The sequence below is a fragment of the Salmo salar genome, chromosome 10 (genome assembly GCF_965601325.2).
Source record: "Salmo salar chromosome 10, fSalSal1, whole genome shotgun sequence".
In the NCBI taxonomy this organism is placed as follows: domain Eukaryota; kingdom Metazoa; phylum Chordata; class Actinopteri; order Salmoniformes; family Salmonidae; genus Salmo; species Salmo salar.
In genome coordinates this window covers 60,487,121-60,509,424 of record NC_138300.1, presented here as the reverse complement: position 1 = coordinate 60,509,424, position 22,304 = coordinate 60,487,121, and the positions used below count along the sequence as shown (strand labels likewise).

The 22,304-nt window shown below is 42.1% G+C and overlaps 1 protein-coding gene across 2 annotated transcripts in view; it reads right to left on the bottom strand.

The window, feature by feature from the left end:
• LOC106560620 (sodium/potassium-transporting ATPase subunit beta-233) overlaps nt 1-22,304 on the bottom strand; it is a 50,198-nt gene that overhangs the window by 24,881 nt on the left and 3,013 nt on the right. For both annotated transcript variants that reach the window (XR_014379046.1, XM_014123673.3), the window contains exons 2-3: nt 16,564-16,692; nt 6,489-6,644 (exon numbers count right to left, since the gene is read on the bottom strand). Coding sequence is in view for 1 of the 2 variants with exons in the window: in XM_014123673.3 (XP_013979148.1) it covers nt 6,489-6,644; nt 16,564-16,692 (285 nt within the window). In the remaining variant the exon portion in view is untranslated. The remainder of the gene's footprint in view (nt 1-6,488; nt 6,645-16,563; nt 16,693-22,304) is intronic.

Here is a 22,304-nt window from a genome sequence, read left to right as displayed (position 1 = left end):
GTGTCTACTAGTCTGTACTAGTGTCTACTAGTGTCTACAGGTCTGTACTAGTGTCTACTAGGCTGTACTAGTGTCTACTAGTCTGTACCAGTGTCTACTAGTGACTACTAGTCTGTACTAGTGTCTACTAGTCTGTACTAGTGTCTACTAATCTGTACTAGTGTCTACAGGTCTGTACTAGTGTCTACTAGTCTGTACTAGTGTCTACTAGTGTCTACTAGTGTTCTACTAGTCTGTACCAGTGTCTACTAGTGTCTACTAGTCTGAACCAGTGTCTACTAGTGTCTACAGGTCTGTACTAGTGTCTACTAGTCTGTACTAGTGTCTACTAGTCTGTACTAGTGTCTACTAGTCTGTACTAGTGTCTACAGGTCTGTACTAGTGTCTACTAGTCTGTACTAGTGTCTACTAGTCTGTACTAGTGTCTAATAGTGTCTACTAGTCTGTACTAGTGTCTACTAGTCTGTACTAGTGTCTACAGGTCTGTACTAGTGTCTACATGTCTGTACTAGTGTCTACAGGTCTGTACTAGTGTCTACAGGTCTGTACTAGTGTCTACTAGTCTGTACTAGTTTCTACTAGTCTGTACTAGTGTCTACTAGTGTCTACTAGTCTGTACTAGTGTCTACTAGTCTGTACCAGTGTCTACTAGTGACTACTAGTCTGTACTAGTGTCTACTAGTGTCTACTAGTCTGTACTAGTGACTACTAGTCTGTACAGGTCTGTACTAGTGTCTACTAGTGTCTACTAGTCTGTTCCAGTGTCTACTAGTCTGTACTAGTGTCTACTAGTCTGTACTAGTGTCTACTAGTGTCGACTAGTCTGTACTAGTGTCAACTGGTGTCTACTAGCCTGTACTAGTGTCTACTAGTGTCTACTAGTGTTCTACTAGTCTGTACCAGTGTCTACTAGTGTCTACTAGTCTGTACCAGTGTCTATTAGTGTCTACTAGTCTGTACTAGTGTCTACTAGTGTCTACAGGTCTGTACTAGTGTCTACTAGTCTGTACCAGTGTCTACTAGTGCCTACTAGTCTGTAATAGTGTCTACTAGTCTGTACTAGTGTCTACTAGTGTCTACTAGTGTCTACAGGTCTGTACTAGTGTCTACTAGTCTGTACTAGTGTCTACTAATATCTACTAGTCTGTACTAGTGTCTACTAGTCTGTACTAGTGTCTACTAGTGTCTACAGGTCTGTACTAGTGTCTACTAGGCTGTACTAGTGTCTACTAGTCTGTACCAGTGTCTACTAGTGACTACTAGTCTGTACTAGTGTCTACTAGTGTCTACAAGTCTGTACTAGTGACTACTAGTCTGTACAGGTCTGTACTAGTGTCTACTAGTGTCTACTAGTCTGTTCCAGTGTCTACTAGTCTGTACTAGTGTCTACTAGTGTCGACTAGTCTGTACTAGTGTCAACTAGTGTCTACTAGCCTGTACTAGTGTCTACTAGTGTCTACTAGTGTTCTACTAGTCTGTACCAGTGTCTACTAGTGTCTACTAGTCTGTACCAGTGTCTATTAGTGTCTACAGGTCTGTACTAGTGTCTACTAGTCTGTACTAGTGTCTACTGGTCTGTACTAGTGTCTACAGGTCTGTACTAGTGTCTACAGGTCTGTACTAGTGTCTACTAGTCTGTACTAGTGTCTACTAGTCTGTACAGTGTCTACTAGTGTCTACTAGTCTGTACCAGTGTCTATTAGTGTCTACAGGTCTGTACTAGTGTCTACTAGTCTGTACTAGTGTCTACTGGTCTGTACTAGTGTCTACAGGTCTGTACTAGTGTCTACAAGTCTGTACTAGTGTCTACTAGTCTGTACTAGTGTCTACTAGTGCCTACTAGTCTGTACTAGTGTCTACTAGTGTCTACTAGTCTGTACTAGTGTCTACTAGTGTCTACAGGTCTGTACTAGTGTCTACTAGTCTGTACTAGTGTCTACTACTATCTACTAGTCTGTACTAGTGTCTACTAGTCTGTACAGTGTCTACTAGTGTCTACTAGTCTGTACTAGTGTCTACTAGTGTCTACTAGTCTGTACCAGTGTCTACTAGTGTCTACTAGTCTGTACTAGTGTCTACTAGTGTCTACTAGTGTCTACTAGTCTGTACCAGTGTCTACTAGTGTCTACTAGTGTCTAATAGTCTGTACTAGTGTCTACTAGTCTGTACTAGTCTCTACTAGTCTGTACCAGTGTCTACTAGTGTCTACAGGTCTGTACTAGTGTCTACTAGTCTGTACCAGTGTCTACTAGTGCCTACTAGTCTGTACTAGTGTCTACTAGTCTGTACTAGTGTCTACTAGTGACTACTAGTGTCTACTAGTCTGTATAGTGCTACTAGTCTGTACAGGTCTACTAGTGTCTACTAGTCTGTACCAGTGTCTACTAGTGTCTACTAGTCTGTACTAGTGTCTACTAGTCTGTACCAGTGTCTACTAGTCTGTACTAGTGTCTACTAGTCTGTACCAGTGTCTACTAGTGTCTACTAGTCTGTACTAGTTTCTACTAGTGTCTACTAGTCTGTACTAGTGTCTACTAGTGTCTACTAGTCTGTACCAGTGTCTACTAGTCTGTACCAGTGTCTACTAGTGTCTACTAGTCTGTACTAGTGTCTACTAGTCTGTACTAGTGTCTACTAGGTCTGTACTAGTGTCTACTAGTCTGTACTAGTGTCTACTAGTCTGTACTAGTGTCTACTAGTCTGTACTAGTGTCTACAGGTCTGTACTAGTGTCTACTAGTCTGTACTAGTGTCTACTAGTGTCTACTAGTGTTCTACTAGTCTGTACCAGTGTCTACTAGTGTCTACTAGTCTGTACCAGTGTCTACTAGTGTCTACAGGTCTGTACTAGTGTCTACTAGTCTGTACTAGTGTCTACAAGTCTGTACTAGTGTCTACTAGTCTGTACTAGTGTCTACAGGTCTGTACTAGTGTCTACTAGTCTGTACTAGTGTCTACTAGTCTGTACTAGTGTCTAATAGTGTCTACTAGTCTGTACTAGTGTCTACAGGTCTGTACTAGTGTCTACTAGTCTGTACTAGTGTCTACAGGTCTGTACTAGTGTCTACTAGTCTGTACTAGTGCTCTACTGAGTGTCTACTAGTCTGTACTAGTGTCTACTAGTGTCTACTAGTCTGTACTAGTGTCTACTAGTCTGTACCAGTGTCTACTAGTGTCTACTAGTCTGTACTAGTGTCTACTAGTCTGTACTAGTCTCTACTAGTCTGTACTAGTGTCTACTAGTGTCTACTAGTCTGTACTAGTGTCTACTAGTGTCTACTAGTCTGTACTAGTGTCTACTAGTGTCTACTAGTGTTCTACTAGTCTGTACCAGTGTCTACTAGTGTCTACTAGTCTGTACCAGTGTCTATTAGTGTCTACAGGTCTGTACTAGTGTCTACTAGTCTGTACTAGTGTCTACTGGTCTGTACTAGTGTCTACAGTCTGTACAGGTCTACAGGTCTGACTAGTGTCTACTAGTCTGTACTAGTGTCTACTAGTCTGTACTAGTGTCTACTAGTGTCTACTAGTCTGTACTAGTGTCTACTAGTGTCTACTAGGTCTGTACTAGTGTCTACTAGTCTGTACTAGTGTCTACTGGTCTGTACTAGTGTCTACAGGTCTGTACTAGTGTCTACAGGTCTGTACTAGTGTCTACAGTCTGTACTAGTGTCTACTAGTGCCTACTAGTCTGTACTAGTGTCTACTAGTCTGTACTAGTGTCTACTAGTGTCTACAGGTCTGTACTAGTGTCTACTAGTCTGTACTAGTGTCTACTACTATCTACTAGTCTGTACTAGTGTCTACTAGTCTGTACCAGTGTCTACTAGTGTCTACTACTCTGTACTAGTGTCTACTAGTGTCTACTAGTCTGTACCAGTGTCTACTAGTGTCTACTAGTCTGTACTAGTGTCTACTAGTGTCTACTAGTGTCTACTAGTCTGTACCAGTGTCTACTAGTGTCTACTAGTGTCTAATAGTCTGTACTAGTGTCTACTAGTCTGTACTAGTCTCTACTAGTCTGTACCAGTGTCTACTAGTGTCTACAGGTCTGTACTAGTGTCTACTAGTCTGTACCAGTGTCTACTAGTGCCTACTAGTCTGTACTAGTGTCTACTAGTCTGTACTAGTGTCTACTAGTGACTACTAGTGTCTACTAGTCTGTATTAGTGACTACTAGTCTGTACAGGTCTGTACTAGTGTCTACTAGTCTGTACCAGTGTCTACTAGTGTCTACTAGTCTGTACTAGTGTCTACTAGTCTGTACCAGTGTCTACAAGTCTGTACTAGTGTCTACTAGTCTGTACCAGTGTCTACAGTGTCTACTAGTCTGTACTAGTTTCTACTAGTGTCTACTAGTCTGTACTAGTGTCTACTAGTGTCTACTAGTCTGTACCAGTGTCTACTAGTCTGTACCAGTGTCTACTAGTGTCTACTAGTCTGTACTAGTGTCTACTAGTCTGTACCAGTGTCTACTAGTCTGTACTAGTGTCTACTAGTCTGTACTAGTGTCTACTAGTCTGTACTAGTGTCTACTAATCTGTACTAGTGTCTACAGGTCTGTACTAGTGTCTACTAGTCTGTACTAGTGTCTACTAGTGTCTACTAGTGTTCTACTAGTCTGTACCAGTGTCTACTAGTGTCTACTAGTCTGAACCAGTGTCTACTAGTGTCTACAGGTCTGTACTAGTGTCTACTAGTCTGTACTAGTGTCTACTAGTCTGTACTAGTGTCTACTGTACTAGTGTCTACTAGTGTCTACTAGTGTTCTACTAGTCTGTACCAGTGTCTACTAGTGTCTACTAGTCTGAACCAGTGTCTACTAGTGTCTACAGGTCTGTACTAGTGTCTACTAGTCTGTACTAGTGTCTACTAGTCTGTACTAGTGTCTACAGGTCTGTACTAGTGTCTACAGGTCTGTACTAGTGTCTACTAGTCTGTACTAGTTTCTGACTAGTCTGTACTAGTGTCTAATAGTGTCTACTAGTCTGTACTAGTGTCTACAGGTCTGTACTAGTGTCTACAGGTCTGTACTAGTGTCTACAGGTCTGTACTAGTGTCTACAGGTCTGTACTAGTGTCTACTAGTCTGTACTAGTTTCTACTAGTCTGTACTAGTGTCTACTAGTGTCTACTAGTCTGTACTAGTGTCTACTAGTCTGTACCAGTGTCTACTAGTGTCTACTAGTCTGTACTAGTGTCTACTAGTCTGTACTAGTCTCTACTAGTCTGTACCAGTGTCTACAGGTCTGTACCTGTGTCTACTAGTCTGTACCAGTGTCTACTAGTGCCTACTAGTCTGTACTAGTGTCTACTAGTGTCTACTAGTCTGTACTAGTGTCTACTAGTGACTACTAGTGTCTACTAGTCTGTATTAGTGACTACTAGTCTGTACAGGTCTGTATTAGTGACTACTAGTCTGTACAGGTCTGTACTAGTGTCTACTAGTCTGTACTAGTTTCTACTAGTGTCTACTAGTCTGTACTAGTGTCTACTAGTGTCTACTAGTCTGTACTAGTGTCTACTAGTCTGTACTAGTGTCTACTAGTCTGTACCAGTGTCTACTAGTCTGTACTAGTGTCTACTAGTCTGTAACAGTGTCTACTAGTCTGTACCAGTGTCTACTAGTGCCTACTAGTCTGTACTAGTGTCTACTAGTGTCTACTAGTCTGTACTAGTGTCTACTAGTGACTACTAGTGTCTACTAGTCTGTATTAGTGACTACTAGTCTGTACAGGTCTGTATTAGTGACTACTAGTCTGTACAGGTCTGTACTAGTGTCTACTAGTCTGTACTAGTTTCTACTAGTGTCTACTAGTCTGTACTAGTGTCTACTAGTGTCTACTAGTCTGTACTAGTGTCTACTAGTCTGTACTAGTGTCTACTAGTCTGTACCAGTGTCTACTAGTCTGTACTAGTGTCTACTAGTCTGTAACAGTGTCTACTAGTCTGTACCAGTGTCTACTAGTGTCTACTAGTCTGTACTAGTGTCTACTAGTCTGTACCAGTGTCTACTAGTCTGTACTAGTGTCTACTAGTCTGTACTAGTGTCTACTAGTCTGTACTAGTGTCTACTAGTGTCTACTAGTCTGTACTAGTAGCTACAGGTCTGTACTAGTGTCTACTAGTCTGTACTAGTGTCTACTAGTGTCTACTAGTGTTCTACTAGTCTGTACCAGTGTCTACTAGTGTCTACTAGTCTGTACCAGTGTCTACCATTGTCTACTGGTCTGTACTAGTGTCTACAGGTCTGTACTAGTGTCTACTAGTCTGTACTAGTGTCTACAGGTCTGTACTAGTGTCTACAGATATGTACTAGTGTCTACAGGTCTGTACTAGTGTCTACAGGTCTGTACTAGTGTCTACTAGTCTGTACTAGTGTCTACTAGTCTGTACTAGTGTCTACTAGTCTGTACTAGTGTCTACAGGTCTGTACTAGTGTCTACTAGTCTGTACTAGTGTCTACTAGTGTCTACAGGTCTATACTTGCCTCCACAGTCTTCGTACTTGCTCAGGTCGGTCTGCCTCTCCTCATCGTACATCTCCAGGAACTCCTTGATGCTCGTGGTGTACTTCAGATACGTCTCCACATCGTTGATATTGTAAGAGATCTCAAACTTTTCAGAGCGTGGGGTGTGGGATAGACCTGTAGGTAGACAACACACTGGGTTAGTATGGATGATAGACCTGTAGGTAGACAACACACTGGGTTAGTATGGATGATAGACCTGTAGGTAGACAACACACTGGGTTAGTATGGATGATAGACCTGTAGGTAGACAACACACTGGGTTAGTATGGATGATAGACCTGTAGGTAGACAACACACTGGGTTAGTATGGATGATAGACCTGTAGGTAGACAACACACTGGGTTAGTATGGATGGTAGACAACACACTGGGTTAGTATGGATGGTAGACAACACACTGGGTTAGTATGGATGATAGACAACACACTGGGTTAGTATGGACAGTACTGCCAGGTGGAGAGGGTATTAAATAGGGCTATAGAGGAAGTACTGCCAGGTGGAGAGGGTATTAAATAGGGCTATAGAGGAAGTACTGCCAGGTAAAGAGGGTATTAAATAGGGCTATAGAGGAAGTACTGCCAGCTGGAGAGGGTATTAAATAGGGCTATAGAGGAAGTACTGCCAGGTGGAGAGGGTATTAAATAGGGCTATAGAGGAAGTACTGCCAGGTGGAGAGGGCATAAATTGGGTCATACTATGTATTTATTTGGACAGTGACGCTAAAACTTTTAATTTGGCTCTATACTCCAGCATTTTGGATTTGAGATAAAATATATATATATATACACTGCTCCAAAAAATAAAGGGAACACTTAAACAACACAATGTAACTCCAAGTCAATCACACTTCTGTGAAATCAAACTGTCCACTTAGGAAGCAACACTGATTGAGAATAAATTTCACATGCTGTTGTGCAAATGGAATAGACAACAGGTGGAAATTATAGGCAATTACCAAGACACCCCCAATAAAGGAGTGGTTCTGCAGGTGGGGACCACAGACCACTTCTCAGTTCCTATGCTTCCTGGCTGATGTTTTGGTCACATTTGAATGCTGGCGGTGCTTTCACTCTAGTGGTAGCATGAGACGGAGTCTACAACCCACACAAGTGGCTCAGGTAGTGCAGCTCATCCAGGATGGCACATCAATGCGAGCTGTGGCAAGAAGGTTTGCTGTGTCTGTCAGCGTACTGTCCAGAGCATGGAGGCGCTACCAGGAGACAGGCCAGTACATCAGGAGACGTGGAGGAGGCCGTAGGAGGGCAACAACCCAGCAGCAGGACCGCTTACTCCGCCTTTGTGCAAGGAGGAGCAGGAGAAGCACTGCCATAGCCCTGCAAAATGACCTCCAGCAGGCCACAAATGTGCATGTGTCTGCTCAAACGGTCAGAAACAGACTCCATGAGGGTGGTATGAGGGCCCGACGCCCACAGGTGGGGGTTGTGCTTACAGCCCAACACCATGCAGGACGTTTGGCATTTGCAAGAGAACACCAAGATTGGCAAATTCGCCACTGGCGCCCTGTGCTCTTCACAGATGAAAGCAGGTTCACACTGAGCACGTGACAGACGTGACAGAGTCTGGAGACGCCGTGGAGAACGTTCTGCTGCCTGCAACATCCTCCAGCATGACCGGTTTGGCGGTGGGTCAGTCATGGTGTGGGGTGGCATTTCTTAGTGGGGCCGCACAGCCCTCCATGTGCTCGCCAGAGGTAGCCTGACTGCCATTAGGTACCGAGATGAGATCCTCAGACCCCTTGTGAGACCATATGCTGGTGAGTTTGGCCCTGGGTTCCTCCTAATGCAAGACAGTGCTAGACCTCATGTGGCTGGAGTGTGTCAGCAGTTCCTGCAAGAGGAAGGAATTGATGCTATGGACTGGTCCGCCCGTTCCCCAGACCTGAATCCAATTGAGCACATCTGGGACATCATGTCTCGCTCCATCCACCAACGCCACGTTGCACCACAGACTGTCCAGGAGTTGGTGGATGCTTTAGTCCAGGTCTGGGAGGAGATCCCTCAGGAGACCATCCGCCACCTCATCAGGAGCATGCCCAGGCGTTGTAGGGAGGTCATACAGGCACGTGGAGGGCACACACACTACTGAGCCTCATTTTGACTTGTTTTAAGGACATTACATCAAAGTTGGATCAGCCTGTAGTGTGGTTTTCCACTTTAATTTTGACTGTGACTCCAAATCCAGACCTCCATGGGTTGATAAATTGGATTTCCATGGATTATTTTTGTGTGATTTTGTTGTCAGCACATTCAACTATGTAAAGAAAAAAGTATTTCATAAGATTATTTCTTTCATTCAGATCTAGGATGTGTTGTTTAAGTGTTCCCTTTATTTTTTTGAGCAGTATATATATCTGAAGCGACAGTACAAAATGTCATATTTTATTTTAGGGTATTTTTATACATACAGTTGGAAGTTTACATACACTTAGGTTGGAGTCAATAAAACTTGTTTTTCAACCACTCCACACATTTCTTGTTAACAAACTATAGTTTTGGCAAGTCGGTTAGGCCATCTACTTTGTGCATGACACGAGTCATTTTTCCAACAATTGTTTACAGACAGATTAGTTCACTTATAATTCACTGTATCACAATTCCAGTGGGTCAGATGTTTACATACACTAAGTTGACTGTGCCTTTAAACAGTTTGGAAATTTCCAGAAAATGATGTCATCGCTTTAGAAGCTTCTGATAGGCTAATTGACATCATTTGAGTCAATTGGAGGTGTACCTGTGGATGTATTTTAAGGCCTACCTTCAAACTCAGTGCCTCTTTGCTTGACATGGGAAAATCAAAAGAAATCAGCCAAGACCTCAGAAAAAAGATGGTGGACCTCCACAAGTCTGGTTCATCCTTGGGAGCAATTTCCAAATGCCTGAAGGTACCACGTTCATCTGTACAAACAATAGTACGCAAGTATAAACACCATGGGACCACACAGCCGTCATACCGCTCAGGAAGGAGACACGTTCTGTCTCCTAGAGATGAACGTACTTTGGAGCGAAAAGTGCAACTCAATCCCAGAACAACAGCAAGTGACCTTGTGAAGATGCTGGAGGAAACAGGCACAAAAGTATCTATATCCACAGTAAAACGAGTCCTATATCGACATAACCTGAAAGGCCGCTCAGCAAGGAAGAAGCCACTGCTCCAAAACCGCCATAAAAAAGCCAGACTACGGTTTGCAACTGCATATGGGGACAAAGATTGTACTTTTGGAGAAATGTCCTCTGGTCTGATGAAACAAAAATAGAACTGATTGGCCATAATGACCATCGTTATGTTTGGAGGAAAAAGGCTGAGGCTTGCAAGCCGAAGAACACCATCCCAACCATGAAGCACGGGGGTGGCAGCATCATGTTGTGGGGGTGCTTTGCTGCAGGAGGGACTGGTGCACTTCACAAAATAGATGGCATCATGAGGGAGGAAAATTATGTGGATATTTTGAAGCAACATCTCAAGACATCAGTCAGGAAGTTAAAGCTTGGTCGCAAATGGGTCTTCCAAATGAACAATGACCCAAAGCATACTTCCAAAGTTGTGGCAAAATGGCTTAAGGACAACAAAGTCAAGGTATTGGAGTGGCCATCACAAAGCCCTGACCTCAATCCCATAGAACATTTGTGGGCAGAACTGAAAAAGCATGTGCGAGCAAGGAGGAATACAAACCTGACTCAGTTACACCAGCTCTGTCAGGAGGAATGGGCCAAATTCACCCAACTTATTGTGGGAAGCTTGTGGAAGGCTACCTGAAACGTTTGACCCAAGTTAAACAATTTAAAGGCAATGCCACCAAATACTAATTGAGTGGATGTAAACTTCTGACCCACTGGGAATGTGATGAAAGAAATAAAAGCTGACAAATAATTCTCTACTATTATTCTGACATTTCACATTCTTAAAATAAAGTGGTGATCCTAACTGACCTAAGACAGGGAATTTTTACTAGGCTTAAATGTCAAGAATTGTGAAAAACGGACTTTAAATGTATTTGGCTAAGGTGTATGTAAACTTCCAACTTCAAATATATCTGTTTTACTGTTTAGAAATGAAAGCACTTTGTCACAATTTTTTGTTTGTGATATATAGCGAATGTGCCCACTTTGGTAATGGCACATGAGCTCTAGGCAACAGCTGGCAGATACAGTGTTGGCAAAGCCTACATAATGACATTATAATGGACAAAAGAGCGAGGTTATTTTAATTTGCCAAACGGCAGCCCAGCATCGATCATCGTGTCACCAGAATAAGACCCTGGATATTTATTGAAAAGGAGCATCAAGCTCACAGTGCACTTTCACCACCCTGTGCAGTTCATCATAACTTATTTTATCTGTAGCCTCAAAATAATCCGAAACACAGCCAAAACAAACAGCAATTGCATCCAACAAGTTTGTAGAGTCAAATCAAATTCAATTTTATTTGTCAAATGCGCCGAAATAACTGGTTAGACTTTACTGTGAAATGCTTGCTTACAAGCCCTTCCCAACAATGCAGAGTAAAAACAGTACAGAATAAAATAAAATACACAAGAATGGAGTTAAATACAGGAAGTACCAGATCAATGTGGAGCAATATACAGGAAGTACCAGATCAATGTGGAGCTATATACAGGAAGTACCAGATCAATGTGGAGCTATATACAGGAAGTACCAGATCAATGTGGAGCTTTATACAGGAAGTACCAGATCAATGTGGAGCTATATACAGGAAGTACCAGATCAATGTGGAGCTATATACAGGGAGTACCAGATCAATGTGGAGCTATATACAGGGAGTACCAGATCAATGTGGAGCTATATACAGGAAGTACCAGATCAATGTGGAGCTATATACAGGGAGTACCAGATCAATGTGGAGCTTTATACAGGAAGTACCAGATCAATGTGGAGCTTTATACAGGAAGTACCAGATCAATGTGGAGCTATATACAGGGAGTACCAGATCAATGTGGAGCTATATACAGGGAGTACCAGATCAATGTGGAGCTATATACAGGGAGTACCAGATCAATGTGGAGCTATATTCAGGAAGTACCAGTACCAGGTCAATGTGGAGCTATATACAGGAAGTACCAGATCAATGTGGAGCTATATACAGGAAGTACCAGTACCAGATCAATGTGGAGCTACATACAGGGAGTACCAGTACCAGATCAATGTGGAGCTATATACAGGAGGTACCAGTACCAGATCAATGTGGAGCTATATACAGGGAGTACCAGATCAATGTGGAGCTATATACAGGAAGTACCAGATCAATGTGGAGCTATATACAGGAAGTACTAGATCAATGTGGAGCTATTTACAGGGAGTACCAGATCAATGTGGAGCTATATACAGGGAGTACCAGTACCAGATCAATGTGGAGCTATATACAGGGAGTACCAGTACCAGGTCAATGTGGAGCTATATACAGGGAGTACCAGTACCAGGTCAATGTGGAGCTATATACAGGGAGTACCAGATCAATGTGGAGCTATATACAGGGAGTACCAGTACCAGATCAATGTGGAGCTATATACAGGGAGTACCAGTACCAGATCAATGTGGAGCTATATACAGGGAGTACCAGTACTCCCTGTATATAGCTTAATCGACATCATCAGCATCTGGAGAGCAGTTGTTGTTTGGGGTTAACTGCCAGTTCAGGGATTTCAACCAGCGATCCTTCGGTTAATGATGCACTACTCTTAACCACTAGGCTACCTTCCTGGGGGGGACTATCCTGGTGGGACTATCCTGGTGGGACTAACCTGGTGGGGACTAACCTGGGGGGACCTATCCTGGTGGGACTATCCTGGGGGGACTATCCTGGGGGAGGACTATCCTGGTGGGACTATCCTGGTGGGACTATCCTGGGGGGACTATCCTGGTGGGACTATCCTGGTGGGGACTATCCTGGTGGGACTATCCTGGGGGGGACTATCCTGGGGGGACTATCCTGGGGGGACTATCCTGGGGGGACTATCCTGGGGGGACTATCCTGGTGGGGGACTATCCTGGTGGGACTATCCTGGTGGGGACTATCCTGGGGGGACTATCCTGAGGGGGGACTATCCTGGTGGGACTATCCTGGGGGAGGGGACTATCCTGGTGGGGGACTATCCTGGTGGGACTATCCTGGTGGGGACTATCCTGGGGGGACTATCCTGGTGGGACTATCCTGGTGGGGACTATCCTGGGGGGACTATCCTGGTGGGGGACTAGATACATACATTTCTTTAATTTCTAAATGATAAAACAGATATGTAACTTCATATAAAACATTTGATCTCGAATCCAAAATGCTGGAGTATAGAGCCAAATTAAAAGTTTTTTAGCGTCACTGTCCAAATACATGAATGGGGGGGAGTGTATGTGGACCAATCACAAATCAACTGGAAAAATAAAGTCTGTTCTTTTTATTTTTTTCAAAATATCTACCAACACTCAATAATATCTGTATCCATACCAGGGCAATAGGCATATATAATCCTGAATTCAATGATTTTCAAAATATCTACCAACACTCAATAATATCTGTATCCATACCAGGGCAATAGGCATATATAATCCTGAATTCAATGATTTTCAAAATATCTACCAACACTCAATAATATCTGTATCCATACCAGGGCAATAGGCATATATAATCCAGAATTCAATGATTTTCAAAATATCTACCAACACTCAATAATATCTGTATCCATACCAGGGCAATAGGCATATATAATCCAGAATTCAATGATTTTCAAAATATCTACCAACACTCAATAATATCTGTATCCATACCAGGGCAATAGACATATATAATCCAGAATTCAATGATTTATAGCTATAAATGAAGGTTACCTATTAATACATTGTTAGGGTTAGGGTTTATAAAACAGTAAAAAAAAACCTGGGTGTCTAATAGCTCTCTTCAGATGGGCTCTGTTTAAACAGTGGCAGTAATTTTCCACAGACAGACAGACCTGGTAAACACACACACAGGGTCACAGCTAGGCGTGGCAACGTTCAAGTTTTAACGTCACGAGCACAAGTACAGTGAAATGCCTTTCTTACGCACTCTAAACCCAACAATGTCAACGTAATACTAAAAATAACTTAAGGTAGAACAGAAACAGAGTCAGAGAGAGAGAGAGAGAGAGAGAGAGAGAGAGAGGAACCATCATTGTTTCTGTAACCACACTCTTTCCTCAACATCCAAAGTACGAATCCTTATCCAGTGTCTATTGCATAAGATCTCAATGAAAACCAACCCTGTTCACGTCTTAAAGCTTAATGTTACTCAAAATATTTGTCCTAGCACGTGTTATGTGGAGTCAAATGTTCAATATAGCTGTTTTACTTCCCCCCCCCCCCCCACACACACACACACACACACACACCCAACTGCCAGCCTCACGTGCTCCTCACTCACAATGGAAACTTTTATCCTCAGAATGAGAGGCGGGATTTTCTCCTTCCTTTATGTGGCCACCAATGGAAACTTTTAGCATTAGAATGAGAGGCGGGACTTGCTCCTTCCTTTGTGGCCACCAATGGAATTTTTTAGCATTAGAATGAGAGGCGGGACTTGCTCCTTCCTTTGTGGCCACCAATGGAAACTTTTAGCATTAGAATGAGAGGCGGGACTTTCTCCTTCCTTCATGTGGCCACCATTGGAAACTTTTAACTTTAGAATGAGACGCGGGACTTTCTCCTTCCTTTGTGGCCACCAATGGAAACTCACTTCAGCTCATGACACTCCACAACTAAATGGCCAACAGGCAAACAGACCCATGTGATGGTGCCAGTATTTAAAATGGCTGCTAAAAATACCACCTGGGCAATAGTGTGTGCTGTGCAAACGGGCCTTGGCACGGGAGGCAGGGCTGAGACAGAGAGAGATATTGAAAATGTACTCCCTGTCATATTAAGGAAGTAACAGCAGCTGTAACTTATCACACAACAAGCTGCACTGTTGAGGCTCTTTAAACTTGCCTTTAAAAGATTACAGAAAGAATTTCTGACTCCAACTTATGGAGGAAAAACAGAAAAAAAACAGGCTCATATGAGCTGCCTTCCACACACAAGGTGTTCAACTTCATTCCCAAAGATGTGTTCGTGAACACACAGGCAAATCGAGTCCCAGTAAAAAGTTGTGTAGTGTTGTGTTTCCCAGAGATGAAGAATGCGGAGGGAAGTTGACAGGGAGGAGGAAGGACAAAATGGCTGAAGCTGTCTGAGGTCAGAGGAACCTTCAGTGGAGAGGAGCAGCGTTTGACAGAAACCTTGGAAATAGACAGTCAACCACATAACAGCAGTATAAAGGAGACCAGTAGCCACAATCCTACACCGACCGGACCTCAATAACAACATGTTAGAAGTCCTCAATTGAAGCCCAAAGCATTATGGTTGATTCTGATAAAAAGCCTATTCAAAATATACTCTTCACTGTTATGAGGTTATTGAGGACTTGAAGATAATTATTATACACTTACTAATCATCATTCTACTTCCATTTATGTACACTCGGAGAAACATTCTCTGTAAAACCCATTAACTACACAGCTAAAATCCTTTAATTATAATTGCTTTAAATGTGTTCCACTGAGCCAACTCAATATAGTAAACAGTGTTATGACTAAAGATTTAAAGACCTCTTCCAGCGATTTCTTTAAAAAAAATTACATGTACTGTTGAAAAGGGATATCCCAAGTATAAATACAGTAAAGTACACACACTAAAGGGTAAAAAAAATATATATATAGATATATGTTTTCAGACAACTACAAACTTCAAGGAGTAGGTCTGATGGGAACCTGTGATGTCATTGGCCTCCCCCACTGCTTGAGGAGCAATAGAGGACAAACGAGGAAATCTGGAGTCTGGAGTGACACGCCTATTTAATCCCTCAATCACTACCATCTTCAGAGCGTATCTCATACCTTGACACTTCATTTAGCTTCTGATGGAAATCCCACTTAACAAAATGACAAAAGGATATTGCCTGAAGCAGCATAAAGAAGTATAAAGCAGTATGGAGCAGTATAAATCAGTATAAATCAGTATAAAGCATTATAAATCAGTATAAATCAGTATAAGCAGTATAAATCAGTATAAATCAGTATAAAGCAGTATAAATCAGTATGGAGCAGTATAAATCAGTATATGCAGTATAAATCAGTATAAATCAGTATAAAGCATTATAAAGCAGTATAAATCAGTATAAGCAGTATAAAGCAGTATAAAGCAGTATAAAGCCGTATTAAGCAGTATAAAGCAGTATAAAGCAGTATAAATCAGTATGGAGCAGTATAAATCAGTATAAATCAGTATGGAGCAGTATAAGCCAGTATAAATCAGTATAAGCAGTATAAAGCCGTATAAATCAGTATGGAGCAGTATAAAGCAGCATAATGCAGTATAAATCAGTATGGCGCAGTATAAAGCAGTATAAATCAGTATGGAGCAGTATAAAGCAGCATAAAGCAGTATAAAGCAGTATGGAGCAGTATAAATCAGTATAAATCAGTATAAAGCAGTATAAAGCAGTATAAATCAGTATAAATCAGTATAAGCAGTATAAATCAGTATAAATCAGTATAAAGCAGTATAAATCAGTATGGAGCAGTATAAATCAGTATATGCAGTATAAATCAGTATAAATCAGTATAAAGCATTATAAAGCAGTATAAATCAGTATAAGCAGTATAAAGCAGTATAAAGCAGTATAAAGCAGTATTAAGCAGTATAAAGCAGTATAAAGCAGTATAAATCAGTATGGAGCAGTATAAATCAGTATAAATCAGTATGGAGCAGTATAAGCCAGTATAAATCAGTATAAAGCCGTATAAATCAGTATGGAGCAGTATAAAGCAGCATAAAGCAGTATAAATCAGTATGGCGCAGTATAAAGCAGTATAAATCAGTATGGAGCAGTATAAAGCAGCATAAAGCAGTATAAATCAGAATAAAGCAGTATAAATCAGCATGGGGCAGTATAAAGCAGCATAAAGCAGTATATGGTGAGTAGAGCAGTCTTTACCTGGTGGGGCGACTCTGTCCTGGTAGGTGGGTTTGTAGTTACTAAGGGTTAGCAGCAGGGCCTGGATGGTCCCAATGAAAATCCCAGCCAAGCATCCATAGAAGATCAGGTAGAACAACAAGATTTTAACTGTGGAGAGAAAGACAAGGGGTTAATTACAAATGGACATATACTGTACATTAGTAGTAGATTATGTACTGATGTAGTTTATTAGCAGATCACCATGAATGGGTGAATGGGTGAAGGAGATCTTGAGGTGACTTGACAGTAATACTCCATCTTTCCCCAACATCCTGATATAGATCAAATCAAATCAAATGTATTTATATAGCCCTTCTTACATCAGCTGATGTCTCAAAGTGCTGTACAGAAACCCAGCCTAAAACCCCAAACAGCAAGCAATGCAGGTGTAGAAGCACGGTGCCTAGGAAAAACTCCCTAGAAAGGCCAGAACCTAGGAAGAAACCTAGAGAGGAACCAGGGGTGGCCAGTCCTAGATTCATCCTACCAGGTCCCCTTTAAACATTCTGTCTAAATTGATTCTAACTGGATATTCCATTCTTAGAATACGGTGTTGGTGCTTTCAGGAAAGCTTCCCTACCAGGGAGAAACTCTACAGGAAAACCACCATTAGACGTTTGACTGACAGGCTGCTGAATGGAACACGTCTGGGTTTTACAGGCTGCTGAATGGAACACGTCTGGGTTTTACAGGCTGCTGAATGGAACACGTCTGGGTTTTACAGGCTGCTGAATGGAACACGTCTGGGTTTTACAGGCTGCTGAATGGAAGACGTCTGGGTTTTACAGGCTGCTGAATGGAACACGTCCGGGTTTTACAGGCTGCTGAATGGAAGACGTCTGGGTTTTACAGGCTGCTGAATGGAACACATCTGGATTTTACAGGCTGCTGAATGGAACACGTCTGGGTTTTACAGGCTGCTGAATGGAACACGTCTGGGTAACATCTCACAGCAAGAACTGGCAAATCTGGTGCAGTCCATGAGGAGGAGATGAACTGCTGTACTTAATGCAGCTGGTGGCCACACCAGATACTGACTGTTACTTTTGATTTTGACACATTATTCCATTTCTGTTAGTCACATGTCTGTGGAACTTGTTCAGTTTATGTCTCAGTTGTTGAATCTTGTTATGTTCATACAAAAAACACTTCTCTACTGTAACTCTACAATGCTCTACTCTAAAGCTACACTTCTCTACTCTAACTCTACATTTCTCTACTCTACCCTTCTCTACTCTCCCTCTACACTTCTCTACTCTACCTCTACACTTCTCTACTCTACACTTTTCTACTCTCCCTCTACACTTCTCTACACGTCTCTACTCTAAAGCTACACTTCTCTACTCTAACTCTACACTTCTCTACTCTAACTCTACAATGCTCTACTCTAAAGCTACACTTCTCTACTCTAACTCTACACTTCTCTACTCTAACTCTACAATGCTCTACTCTAAAGCTACACTTCTCTACTCTAAAGCTACACTTCTCTACTCTAACTCTACACTTCTCTACTCTAACTCTACAATGCTCTACTCTAAAGCTACACTTCTCTACTCTAACTCTACATACGCTTTGTGTTGAACTGAATCTCATTGACCTCTCATGATGCAGTAATAACGTAGGGCAACAACACTATCAGTCACTCTGGGTCTTTGTCAACGGTTACCAGTCCCTCTCCTCTGTCAGCCTCATTTACAAACATCCCTAAACTCACACCTCACCTCACCTCACCTCCCCTCCCCCACCACCACCAACCCAGCCGGCAGGCAGGCAGAGACAGGTGTGGCTAGACAAGCAGGCAGGCAGAGACAGGTGTCGGCCCTGGGGCTAGGCAGACAGGCAAGCAGAGACAGGTGTGGCCAGAGAAGTTCATTTCTTTCCCTGCTTGTGAAGGTGACCACCTGGCATGTAGTAAATCAACCCATGTTTTCAGTAGTTAATAACTGTTTAACCATGTAGAGGTGTAGATAACTACTGAAACTACTTTTTTTTAGGCAACAGATTTACCTAATTTTCACTTGTAAACATCTTTTTTTTGTGTTTAATAGGATAAATGACGCATTCTGTCAACATCTGACTACAGAGTGATCTGTTCTTGCAATTTGTATTCTATGACATTTCAGATTTAGATATGATCATTGTTCACAAAGTAGTTTGAAGTAACTTTAGTTACAAAATATTATTTACTTAAGGGTAGCTTCTTCCAGTGTGAAGTAATTGGTAGCTTGGTAAACTATACTTTCAGAGTAGCTTCCCCAACACTGATTACAACACAACCAGTGACTAAACAATCTACAGGAAAAAACATTTCATATTGCATTGTGTGTGTGTGTGTGTGTGAAAGAGCTGCAAACAAATCACATTTAAGGTGACTATAGGCCAATTCTGTTTTTAACATGTATCTTTACTTAACTAGGCTTGTCAGTTAAGAACAAATTCCCCAGACAAACCTGGGCCAATTGTGATACAGCCTGGAATCGAACCAGTGTCTGTAGTGATGCCTCTAGCACTTCCCGAAGTTTATTCATTTATTAGTCTCTCAACTCCATGCTTTTCTTCCACACCCACGACCAGGCTAAACTGCTCACGGTGACTTACTCAATTCAGACCATTATCTCTGTCTCTCTTGTACAAGGTGAGCATTATCAAGTGTTAAACATCTACATTTTCTTCATAAACCTTACTAGTTTAATTGGCCAATAGGAGACTTGTTGAATTCTAATTTTCTCTCTCTCTCTCTCTCTCTCTCTCTCCCCCCTCCCTCCCTCCCTCCCCCAGAGCAGCGGTCGGGGAAGACAGACATGGCTTCCTGTTGTGAATGGACAACTCCGACATTTCTCAAGGCAGGCAGCACAGAGATTGATGAGATGATCTGTATTGTACGTTTAAGGAGTATTATTTATATTTTAACTTTGAACTTTCTTCAAATAACAAATCTACCATTCCAGTGTTTTACTTGCTATATTGTATTTACTTTGCCACCATGGCCTATTTATTGCCTTTACCTCCCGTATCTCACCTCATTTGCTCACATTGTATATAGACTTATTTTTCTACTGTATTATTGACTGTATGTTTGTTTTATTCCATGTGTAACTCTGTGTTGTTGTATGTTGTCGAACTGCTTTGCTTTATCTTGGCCAGGTCGCAATTGTAAATGAGAACTTGTTCTCAACTTGCCTACCTGGTTAAATAAAGGTGAAATAAAAATAAATAAAATAAATTGTACGTTTAAGGAGTATTGATAAAAGGGGGTATTGTACGTTTAAGGAGTAATGGTAAAAGGGGGTATTGTACGTTTAAGGAGTATTGTACATTTAAGGAGTAATGGTAAAGGGGGGTATTGTACGTTTAAGGAGTAATGGTAAAAGGGGGTATTGTACGTTTAAGGAGTAATGGTAAAAGGGGGTATTGTACGTTTAAGGAGTAATGGTAAAAGGGGGTATTGTACGTTTAAGGAGTATTGTACATTTAAGGAGTAATGGTAAAGGGGGGTATTGTACGTTTAAGGAGTAATGGTAAAAGGGGGTATTGTACGTTTAAGGAGTAATGGTAAAAGGGGGTATTGTACGTTTAAGGAGTAATGGTAAAAGGGGGTATTGTGCGTTTAAGGAGTAATGGTAAAAGGGGGTATTGTGCGTTTAAGGAGTAATGGTAAAAGGGGGTATTGTACGTTTAAGGAGTATTGTACGTTTAAGGAGTAATGGTAAAAGGGAGTATTGTGCGTTTAAGGAGTAATGGTAAAAGGGGGTATTGTACGTTTAAGGAGTATTGTACGTTTAAGGAGTATAAGGTAAAAGGGAGTATTGTACGTTTAAGGAGTATAAGGTAAAAGGGGGTATTACACTGTCATTGGTTACAAGTGTCACCAAAATACAGAACCGTTTCTTTGACGATGATCAATTGTGATTTGATGAAAAAATTAGATGGTGCCATTCAGCCAGCCCAGTCATATATACTATATATATATGGCTCTGAGGCAGACTAGCCGAAGGTTTATCCACGCATCATAACCACAAAATTTGAGCTTTTACTTCTAAAAATGCACCTTTCCAGAAACAAGTCTCTCACTGTTGCCGCCTGCTATAGACCTCCCTCTGCCCCAGCTGTGCCCTCGATACCATATGTGAATTGATTGCCCCCCCATCTATCTTCTGAGCTCGTGCTACTAGGTGACCTAAACTGGGACATGCTTAACACCCCGGCCATCCTACAATCTAAGCTTGATGCCCTCAATCTCACACAAATTATCAATGAACCTACCAGGTACAACCCCAAATCCGTAAACACGGGCACCCTCATAGATATCATCCTAACTAACTCGTCCTCCAAATACACCTCTGCTGTTTTCAATCAAGATCTCAGCGATCACTGCCTCATTGCCTGCATCCGTAATGGGTCTGCGACCAAACGACCTCCACTCATCACTGTCAAACGCTCCCTAAAACACTTCTGCGAGCAGGCCTTTCTAATCGACCTGGCCGGAGTATCCTGGAATGACATTGACGTCATCCCGTCAGTAAATTATGCCTGGCTATTCTTTAAAAGTGCCTTCCACACCATCTTAAATAAGCATGCCCCATTCAAAAAAAAATTGAACTAGGAATAGATATAGCCCTTGGTTCTCTCCAGACCTGACTGCCCTTGACCAGCACAAAAACATCCTGTGGCGTTCTGCATTAGCATCGAATAGCCCCCGTGATATGCAACTTTTCAGGGAAGTTAGGAACAAATATACACAGGCAGTTAGGAAAGCTAAGGCTAGCTTTTTCAAACAGAAATTTGCATCCTGTAGTACTAACTCAAAAAAGTTCTGGGACACTGTAAAGTCCATGGAGAATAAGAGCACCTCCTCCCAGCTGCCCACTGCACTGAGGCTAGGAAACACTGTTACCACCGATAAATCCACTATAATTGAGAATTTCAATAAGCATTTCTCTACGGCTGGCCATGCTTTCCACCTGGCTACCCCTACCCCGGTCAACAGCCAGGCACCCCCCACAGCTACTCGCCCAAGCCTTCCCCATTTCTCCTTCTCCCAAATCCAGTCAGCTGATGTTCTGAAAGAGCTGTAAAATCTGGACCCCTACAAATCAGCCGGGCTAGATAATCTGGAAACTTTCTTTCTAAAATGATCTGCCGAAATTGTTGCAACCCCTATTACTAGCCTGTTCAACCTCTCTTTCGTATCGTCTGAGATTCCCAAAGATTGGAAAGCTGCCGCGGTCATCCCCCTCTTCAAAGGGGGTGACACTCTAGACCCAAATTGCTACAGACCTATATCCATTCTACCCTGCCTTTCTAAGGTCTTCGAAAGCCAAGTTAACAAACAGATTACCGACCATTTCGAATCCCACCGTACCTTCTCCGCTATGCAATCTGGTTTCAGAGCTGGTCATGGGTGCACCTCAGCCACGCTCAAGGTCCTAAACGACATCATAACCGCCATCGATAAGAGCACCATCGATAAGAGACATTACTGTGCAGGCGTATTCATCGACCTGGCCAAGGCTTCCGACTCTGTCAATCACCACATTCTTATTGGCAGACTTGACAGCCTTGGTTTCTCAAATGATTGCCTCGCCTGGTTCACCAACTACTTCTCTGATAGAGTTCAGTGTGTCAAATCGGAGGGCCTGTTGTCTGGACCTCTGGTTGTCTCTATGGGTGTGCCACAGGGTTCAATTCTCAGGCCAACTCTCTTCTCTGTATATATCAAT